The sequence below is a fragment of the Salvia hispanica genome, chromosome 6 (assembly GCF_023119035.1).
Source record: "Salvia hispanica cultivar TCC Black 2014 chromosome 6, UniMelb_Shisp_WGS_1.0, whole genome shotgun sequence".
NCBI classification, from domain to species: Eukaryota; Viridiplantae; Streptophyta; class Magnoliopsida; order Lamiales; family Lamiaceae; genus Salvia; species Salvia hispanica.
In genome coordinates this window covers 43,402,381-43,412,990 of record NC_062970.1, presented here as the reverse complement: position 1 = coordinate 43,412,990, position 10,610 = coordinate 43,402,381, and the positions used below count along the sequence as shown (strand labels likewise).

The 10,610-nt window shown below is 29.5% G+C and overlaps 1 protein-coding gene across 2 annotated transcripts; it reads left to right on the top strand.

Annotated features, from left to right (window-relative positions):
- The first annotated feature begins 819 nt into the window (after positions 1-819).
- On the top strand, positions 820-9,709 carry LOC125193692 (probable disease resistance protein At1g58602). 2 transcript variants are annotated; one of them, XM_048091540.1, is made up of 4 exons: positions 820-2,056; positions 7,546-9,309; positions 9,390-9,426; positions 9,501-9,709. In XM_048091540.1, exons 1-2 carry the CDS (start codon positions 1,006-1,008, stop codon positions 9,297-9,299), a joined length of 2,805 nt encoding a protein of 934 aa, XP_047947497.1. In that variant the 5' UTR covers positions 820-1,005; the 3' UTR covers positions 9,300-9,309; positions 9,390-9,426; positions 9,501-9,709. The 2 variants fall into 2 exon arrangements, with proteins under 2 accessions (XP_047947497.1, XP_047947496.1); XM_048091539.1 differs by having other exon boundaries at positions 9,390-9,709.
- Positions 9,710-10,610: the final 901 nt, after the last annotated feature.

Sequence of the window (10,610 nt, the reverse complement as noted above, 5' to 3'; positions counted from 1 at the left end):
TAGACTTGCTATGTGATGCAAGAATCATATAATATAACAGCCTGAAATTACTTGTGATTCATATACAGCCGTTTGATTCTAATTGTAGACATATTTTCCAACTCTAGAAAAAAGAAAAGAAAAGTTGTTGGCGAGTATTGAAATAAAAAACAAAATGGAAACAAAATGGAAAAGAACATGTGTCTAATAGTTGACAAACTAAGCACGCCACTAATGACCTGTTAACAAGTACTCCCTATGTCCCATTAGAAATTAAACGTTTTCCTTTTTGATATGTCCCATTAAAAATGAAACGTTTCTAAAAATAGAAACAATACTCTCTCTACTTTTTCTTCTCTTTTATTTTACTCTCTCTTCATTAACTCACAAAACAACACTACATAAAATCCGGTGTCGAAAAGCAAATGTTGTATTTAATGGGACGGAGGGAGTAGATAATAAGAAAATGTGTATTAGTTGAACAGTTAAACAAGCCACCAATTACCTGCTAAAAAATGGATAATAAGAAAATATGTACTAGTTGACAAGTTAAGCCAGCCACTAATTACCTACTAACAAATGGATAATAAGAAAATGTGTACTAGTTGACAAGTTAAGCAAGCGACTAATTACCTACTAACATATGCATAATAAGAAAATGTGTACTAGTTGACAAGTTAAGCAAGCCACTAATTACCTGCTAACAAATGGATAATAGTAAGAAAATGTGTACTATAGTTGACAAGTTAAGCAAGCCACTAATGACCCGCTAACAAATGGATAATAAAAAATGTGTACTAGTAGACAAATTGAGCAAGCCAATAATGACATGCTAATTAATTTTGTATGTTTAATCTGTGGCAATGGTAGCTGGAAATCATGTCTCTTTCAGTTTCAGTAGTTTCAACTAACCAATGCAAGCTAGTACTAGTATGTTTAAACAGTCTTCTCTTAACATGCTTCTTTCATTCCTTTTTTCACATCTGAGTGCCGTTGACTAAACAATCAAAGCTTGGAATTGTTGCAATGGCAGAAGCAGTGGTGTCAATTGCTCTCGAAACTATCCGTGATTTGCTCTTGGAAGAGGGAAGGTTTTTAGCTGGTGTGGGAAATCAAGTGAAAGAGCTCCAGTCGCAGCTCAAGGAGATGAAGTGTTTCCTCCAAGACGCTGACAAAAGACGTCATGAAAGCAGTACCATCTCCAATTGGATCTCCGAGATCAGAGATCTCGTCTACAGATCCGAATCCGCCATTGAAAGACATGCAGCTTATCAAGTTTCTTCAAGGAGAAGAGGCCTCAAGCAGTTCGTCCGCAAATATTCCTGCATTTTGACAGATTGCTACTCACTCCACCAATTAGGGTCCGAGATTTCACAAATTACATCAAACCTGGAGAGAATAAATAAGGATATGCAGGAAAAAGGCATAACACGGTGCATACTCATCAATCCGAAAGGAGAGGGGGAAAACTCGACTGGAAACAACATGTCAAGGAAGAGTTTCCCCAATTTGGAGATGGGAGATTGCTTCCTAGGCATGGAGGATGAGGTGGAGCAGCTTGTTCAACTCCTAGGGAAAGACACAGAGGATCGGATTATATCAGTGTGGGGAATGGGAGGGTCAGGCAAGACCGCAATTGCCAAGAAGCTCTACAACGAGACGACCGACTTTGATCTCTCTGCGTGGGTTTGCATTACTCAGCAATGTAAGAGTCGATCAGTTTTGGAGGATATTCTGAGGCAGCTAGAGAAGAAGAGGAGTATTTCAAGTCTGAGCCATGAGCCACAAATCAGGGCGGAGGTTCCAAGTCTGAGCAACTCAGAGTTGGTTGAGAGACTATGTGATGTACAAAGAGAGAAGCGATGTCTCATAGTTTTGGATGATCTTTGGGAGCTTTCTCAATGGGAGGAGTTGAAGCATCCATTCGTTGTCCAAAATTTGCAGAGCAAAATATTGGTGACAACACGGGAACAAAAGGTTGCAGAGATTGGATTGGCAGTGAAACATGGGCTCTTAAAAATGGATGCTGCTTTGGAACTACTCAAAAACAAAGCATTTCAGCACAGAAACAATCCAGGTCAGTTTTATATTACTCCTCCGTCTTCAGGAAATAGACACTTTTTAATGCAAAATTGATCTAGAAGAAGAGAAAAAGAAAAAGTATCTAATGTCTTTATTAATGGATAATGAGACTCAAATCATTATTAGTGTAATGCATGGTAAAATAGTTTTTGAAAATAAAAGTGGACTAGTTTTGGTGGATAAACCAAAATACCAAAATTGAACTACTCCCTTATCCTATGTTAGTGAGGCATTTTTTCCATTGCGGAATTAGAAAGTTATATTTAGCGACAATGAAATTAAAATAAAATAGCGAAAAAAAAAAAGCAAAGTATGAAAGAGAAAAGAGTAAAGTATTAGAGAGAATATTCGATGCCTTACTAATAAGGAAAATAACTCAAGTAATAACTTGAGACAATCCAAAATAGACGCGACTCAAGTAATTTAAATTGGCGGGATATGGTTCCACACTAGAAATGTAATTGTATTAGTTAATTAGCTTTTCCAAAAATATTATTACGAAAAAGCCTTTTGATTATTATGAGTCCACTTTATAATGTATTAGGAAATACTACTAATATATAATGTAATAATTGATCTCTTTCGGTTTTCATAGGATCAATGCTTTTTCTCTAACTCTCCTGGGCTTTTATTATTTGGGATTTTTCTTAGTTATTACTACTACTAATAGTAGCTTGTCTCACTGACCAAGGTTAAATCAACTAGGTATTTTCTTTTATTTGTTATATTAAAGTCCAATCATTTGTTTCAATAATATAAGACGCAGGAGTACGATTTTACTGAAAAAATTCATGTTTCTATAATAAATTACAAGTCGTGGTTCTACGTTGTGAGTTTTGGAATATGGTTCCACATGAGAAAATGTTGCTCTTTAAAAAATCCTATGTTTCAATAATAAATTGTCTAGTAAGTATATTTACTAATCGCATTTTTTCGGATTTATTTTTTTGAATTTTGGGATATGGTTCCACACAAGAAAATGTTACTATGTTTCATTTTTTTAACGTAAAAAGGTTGAATGTTTTAATATTTTTTTAAAACTCAGCACCAAATTATTTAAAAAAAAATGTTTTGGAGACATAATGTCTAAGCCATAATAGGGACTATTATGTCAATTTCTATTATTTGTATATATTATTTTAAATATACATTTTGTACTAGACGTTTTTACCATTTATCCATTATGATTATATTTTTGGAAAACAAATTCAATCCATTATTACCACACTAATCTCTAGAGATTTGAATGCTGCATATTAAACATTTTAATTTCTTTCAAAATTAATGTCTTTCTACATTAAGATTATTAAACTCAATTGTTTTTTATATTGGGTTTGTTTGTTAAGCATATCTCTTATTATAATTTTATGTTCTTTATTAGTATTTTATATAATTGTTTTTTATGATTAAGGTTCAACATATTTGTTTTATCATTAATTAACTCCTTTTAGTTACAAGTCATTTGACAATTAAATTTATGATTTTTAACATTAACAAAATAATTGAACCTCGATCAAAAATAAAATTAGTTACAAGCCATTTTGATAGTTAAATTTATAATTATAAATTTTATATTTAATATTTTTATGAATTGCATATTTTTTATTTTAACTTTTTAATTTATAATTATAAATTTTGTATTTATTATTTAGTAAAAATATCACTAATTGGGTGTTGATCGTCAGTTTTTTTATGGAACCGTAAAAAAAGGACCAATCCGACGACAATTTCTTCTGTTTAGGACCTGATTTTTAAAAAGTGAATATATTTTACTAAATTCATATTTCATTCATATGTTTATGGCCACTTTTTACCTTTACTCTAAAACCAATATATAGTAAAGTTCTTAGCAAATTAACTATATTATGAAACAAATTAAAATTTGATATATCAGTACTAGTTAAGTAACAATTTTGATTGCAAAAAATTACTCCCTCCGTCCCGCTTAAGATGACACGTTTTCCTTTTTAGTTTGTCCCAACTAAGATGACACATTTCCTTGTTTGGTAACTTTCTCTCTCCAATTAATACACTCAATCACTTTTTCTCACTCCTATTAAAATATTCATCTTTCTTTATCTCTCTACTTTAATACTTACATCCACCTCTCTCTCTCCAATTAAACACTTTAACCAATAACTCCTAAAACCCCGTGCCGGCTAAGCAATGGGTCATCTTAGCCGGGACGGAGGGAGTAATAATTTTTATTTGAATTCGTTACTCCATAATTCAATTTCTTTAAGTTCTTATTGTTTCGAATGTTATAGTTGAAACTTGGTAACAAAATCATACTTTATGTTTCTAACTAATCTATTTAATACCTATATTATTTTCTTCTTTTTTCTTATATAAAATATTAGAGTTTTAAGCTCCATTCAGTATATCATTAAATAAATTAAAAATTAATAACAATAATAATAATAATAGTAATAATAATAATAATTGACTTTATAGTTTTTATTTTAAGAATTTAGTAATTTTTATTATACTACTTCTTTCCTTTACAAAATTTTTATATATTTAAATTTTTTATTTTTAGAACATTGCAAATCGAACTTCGATCAAATAAATAATTACAAGGTATTTTCTCTTTTGCTTTATAAATAATTGAGTTATTAGCTCAATTCACTATATCATGAAATAAAATTAAGAAAATATATATAATATATTAATACTATATCATACTTACTATTCTAAATTATTCAATTTTGAAAATTTAATTTATTCAAATTTTTAATTTTTGGAAAATTATTGTCGAACCTTAGTCAAAATAAATATAATACTAATTGAATTTATTGCTTTAATTTTAAGTATTTTATAATATTAGTACTTTAGTTTGATTTTTGAGTATTTATTTTTATGTTATTCCTATGTAAAATATATAATATACTCTATTGAATTAATTTCACCGTTAGCTTTATTAGTCTTTATTATAGAAATTAGATCATTCCCTAATAATCATGCTAATTAATTTTATTCAAAAAAGGCGTTTGGTTATATACTTATATTTGTCCACATATAAAATATAATTATGGCATAAAGACATAAGGGTATTATGTCATAGAGACATTATGTCTCTAAATCACTACTCATTTTTTAAATGTCCGATTACATCACCTGCTTATATCCATTAGATTCCAAATCTAATAAATGTAAATAGTTCTTAGTTCACCTTTTAATGTGGAGTAGTACTTAATTATTACTTCCTCGCGTCCCATGACCCTTTTTTCTTTCGAAAATGATTTTTTGACCTTATTACTAGGGCTGGGGAAAAATACCGAAAAAATGATATCTCGCTCGTATCGTATTGAAAAATATCGAAAAATTATCGAATTTTCGATATATCGTAATTTTCGATACGATACGATATCGTATCGTAAGTTTTCGATACGATAACGATATGAATTTCCTTATATCGCGATATATCGTTTTATATCGAAAATACGATATATATCGAAAATTTTCGATATATCGATATTTTATTTTCGATATATATCAAAATTTTCGATATATATCGATATTTAACGATGTGTCAAATTTCGGTACGATATATCAAAATATCGATACGATAACGATATGAAATTTTTTTATATCGAAAGTTCAATATATCGAAATTCGATATATCAAAACTTTCGATACGATAACGATATGAAATTCTTTCATATCGATATTTTCGATACGATACACGATACAACGTTTTCGATACGATATATCGTATCGACCCACCCCTAGTTATTACCCATTTCATTTCTTATTAAATTTTTATTTTGTAATATATACATTCTCGTCATTATAACCGTTTATTTCTTCTAATTAAGGTGAATGGGATTTGCTATCCTTATAATTATGGCATACTCCTAATATTTCCTTAATTAATTAATTAATTCTATAAGTTGATTGTGATTCACTAATAATTCGCAAATGATGATAACTTAAATTAAATAATTTTTCATTTAAAACCAATACTAATATTAAAAAATATAAAATACAAAATAATCAAATATGTAATATTTAGTTAATTGAATGTATACCATGCAAAATGAAATAAATTACTCGAAGATATATCTTTCAAAATTACTTGAAGACATACATGTATTTTTTTGCATACAAAATAATTAATTAGTCGAAGATATATCTTGCTTACTAATAAAAAAAGTATAAAACTAATTAAAATAAATAAATATTATTTAATTTTTAGATGATACTATAATACTTAAATAATTATCATAATTAAGTATAATTAGTTGTTTTAACTAACCTGAAAAATATCATAATTTTTTTTTCACGAATTACAATACACATTTGATCAATTTTCTCTACATGATTTTTTCCCAAACTAAGATTCCCTATGTAACTTACAATACATATCTGATCGATCCCTTATGGCCATGTTTAGTTGTCAGAATTCTATTTGGGAAAGTAATCTGATTCCTTATATTTTAAATTTCTATGTTTGTTTTGGTTTTTAATAAAATGAGAAAGTAATTAGAATCCCGAGAACCAAGAAAGTTAGTACAACTTTCCAGGATTCTGAATCCTAACTTTTCTTAGGTATTCTTTTTCCCAGTTTTAGGATTCTTACATATTTAATGCAATATATTATTATTATTATTATTATTATTAAATATAATAAATAACTATATTAAATTTATCATAATTGTTATTATCATAATAATAATAATTTATTAAATAATTAAAATGTAATTATATAATATAAAGCATATAATAATGATAATAATAATAATAATAATAATAATAATAATTTATTATAAAATCGTAGTGAAATTTTAAATTATAAATTTTTTTAATTATAATATCCATAAATATAATAATAATAATAATAATAGTTATATTTATTATTATAATTATAAGTATTTATAATTATAATACTCCATGTAACAATAATGTTTATATATTATGGATGATCCATATTTAAACTGTCCATCACAATAATAATATAATAGTAATTATTATTATTTGAAATTAATAATTATTAAATAATTTATAATTTTATTGTTTTAATAAAAAAATAATAAGTAATAGTATATTTTTAGTTTGATGTTTAAATCAAATATAAAGTATAAAATCTTGATTTTTTCTAAACAGTGGAAAGTAAAGTTATTTGGAATCATATTCCCATGATTCATTTTCCCAGGAATCATTTTCCTTGCCAACTTTACTTTCCCGTCAACCAATATGGTTTCTAAGCAGTTTTTTATGAATATATATTTGCTCAATTTGTAATTTATTGATTCTTAATTTCTGGAACATTACAGTCGAACCTCGATAAAAAATAATAATCACATTTTCTTAAATTGTCTATTTAATGTTTTAAGTTAAATAATTAATATTACGATTTTGAGATTTTCATGATATCACTTTTAATTTATTTTAACTCATAATTATTTGGAATGTTAAAGTCGAACTTAGATAAATAAAATAAAATAAAATAAATTCGTCATTTATTATTACTTCATTGTGCAGACTTTGCATTGGCAAAAAGATTTGAAAAAATTGGGAAAGAAATGGTACATAAATGTGGTTATTTGCCATTGGCAATTTGTTTACTCGGTGGGGTTTTGAGAGAGAAAAAATCGATTGTTGAGTGGGAATCAGTAAATGAGAACATCAAAGTAGCCATATATGGAGTTAAAGAGGAGATTGATGGAGTGCTAAATTTAAGCTATGAAAGTTTACCCTATTATTTAAAGCCTTGCTTTCTCTATATGGGTATATTGGGTGAGGATGAAACCATAGATGCTTCTTTTCTATATAGCATGTGGATAGCACAAGGCATGATTTCATATGAGAATATTGGAGACAAGGAGGACACTTTAATGGACATCGCTGAGCTGTACTTAAGTGAGTTAGCCTCCAGGTCCATTGTTGAAGTTGAAATTAGTCTTGATTATGGTGTCGGAAATAAAAAATATGGTAAATGCAAACTTCATGATGTAGTAAGAGAACTATGTTTGAAATTGGGAAAAAGGGAGCATTTTGGTGTGCAGAGTTTGGAGTATAAAGGTGGGAAACTTAGTACCTTACTACGGGAAGCTTCGTCGCATATGAAGATACAACATCTGCGAATATATTTCAACAATGAAGTCGAGCAAGAGAATATAGTTGCTTGTGGAGAAGATACTAGGAAGCATATCAGGTCTGTTCGGTTATCCAATCTCATAGAGTCGAACGTTGTTGAGTTCCTCCGCCCACGAAGTATATTTGATTTTCAGAAATTCAATTTGTTAAGAGAACTAGTTATCGTGAGATTCAAATTTGCAGGAAGGAAGTTACCGAGGGGAATCACTAAACTTGTTCACCTTAGACGTTTGCGTTTATATGAATGTGAACTTGATAAGCTACCCTCTTCCATGAGGAATTTGGTATATATGGATACCCTTGATTTAACAGGTTCAGCGAATGTTGAAGTTCCAAATGTTTTTAAGGAGATGTTGCGATTAAAGCACTTGATTCTTCCTATCTATCCAAATGAAAACATTAGAAATTATCGACTAAGATTGGATGTGGGAGTATATGAGTTGGAGACTCTAGCATTCTTTGATAGTAGATGCCATGAACTTAAATGTATGGACAGAATGAAGAATCTCCAACTTTTTATAGCAACAATATACGATAATGAAAGCTTGTCAGCTATCATGAATGGTATATTGAATTGGAACAAGATACAGGATTGTCATGTAACCATTCGAGGAAGTTGCGACTTAGCAAGTGAGGGAATGCTGGAGAAGGCTTTGACATGTCCCAATCTTTATCAATTGAGTATTGTATCTGAATCAGTGAAGGCGCTAGCAAAGTGCGAGAGTGATTTGTTGAGCTCCAAAGTTAAGTGTTTGAATCTGTTTCGTTGTGAGATTGAGGATGATCCAATGGGGATACTTGGAAAGCTTCCTTGCTTGATAAATTTGCGATTATATCCAGAATCATTTGTTGGGGAGGAGATGAGGTGTCCAGCAAACAGTTTTCTTCGTCTCAAGAAGCTGGTATTAAGAGGTTTACCAAAGTTGAGGGAGTGGAGAGTGGAGTCAGGAGCCATGCCCCTTCTCTCTGAATTAACAATCGGAGAGTGTTCTTGTTTGGAGATGGTTCCAGAGGGATTGAGTGGCATTTCTACCCTTCAGACTCTCGTAATCGAAAAAATGCCGCAAATGAGAGAAAGGGTGATAGGACAGGATTTCGTGACGGTCCGCCATTTCCCTTCAATTATCATCAAGGAATAGTCTTCACCAGGTATCTCATTTCTCACATTTTTCTTTATTCAATTTTGGCAAAATAAAATCATGAGCAATCATGTCATTGCTGATTTACAGGTGAATAACCACCTTTCTCTAAAGGGTACATTCCTTGGTAAGGTTATAATGACTCTCTAAATCTTTGTAAGATTGTTTCGCCTTGTATATTTTTTTCTTCTTTTGTTGCAGGTTAAATTTCCTCCCCTTCTTGCTTCAGTTGCATTGTTGTATTTCGCCTTGTATTTTATTTTATAAGTAATTGTTTGTAATCTCGGTAGTTTAAAGTTGTGTAGTGTGGGTTAATAACATAGTACTAAGGAGTGTTTGAAATGATGTTGTGCTTGAATTGAAATTGATGGTTTGTAAGAACTCAAATGTTGAAAGTGAATTGTTGTATATTTGTGTTTTCATTGAATTTGGTTTGTATTGAATTGCTCGATTAATCATTGTTTAAAGTCGATCCATTATAGGATCATTGTATATTTATGCATGGAGATATTATTTTATACTTCTATTAGGGATTTGATTGAATCTCTTTCCAAAAGGATATTTTTTGGATTTTCTTTTCTTTGTTTCAACATCTTTTGGTCAAAATATTCGTCAATTGGACTTTTGATCGATCAAGTGTTGATTCCACTTAAGCCAATCTCCACTCATCCAAGTTGGAATCGCTTGTTATTTCTTTGTTCTATCAAGTGACTAAATTCCTCAGATAAAGCTGAAATAATTGGTTATATTCATTGAGTTGTCAACTAAATTCACAAATTGAGAAAATGGTTTTAAATATTCTCATATATACTATTCTTGATATTTATCCCTATTGTGATAATCATACTTTCAGAAACATGGATACATATGCAGTGTTCTGTAAGGACTTGCAAATCTCCAACGTAAATTTCAAGTTAGATATTTATCACTAATTTTTATCTTATGTACCTTCTTTACCTAAGTCAAGTTATTCTTTTTTGCTTAGTTAAGGACCATTGGATTTAGGACATCAATTTAGTTTTATTAAGTTATTTTTAATATGTCCTATAATCTAACCTGCAGTCAAAGTAAAGTCTTATGCAATACTAAAAGACATGTATGAGATTTAACTACCTGACTTATTAATGAAGCTATGTAGGCTCTAGTTACTACATTCTTTGAATATTTTTATTGAATCTAGCGACGACTTAATTTTTAGAAAATTTCATTATCAACTCATTGTCTACAATATAAATTTAATTTATACTGCAAGATTCATGAACAACGCAATTTTATAAATTTGACTTTTTACAACATATACTCCTATAAAAC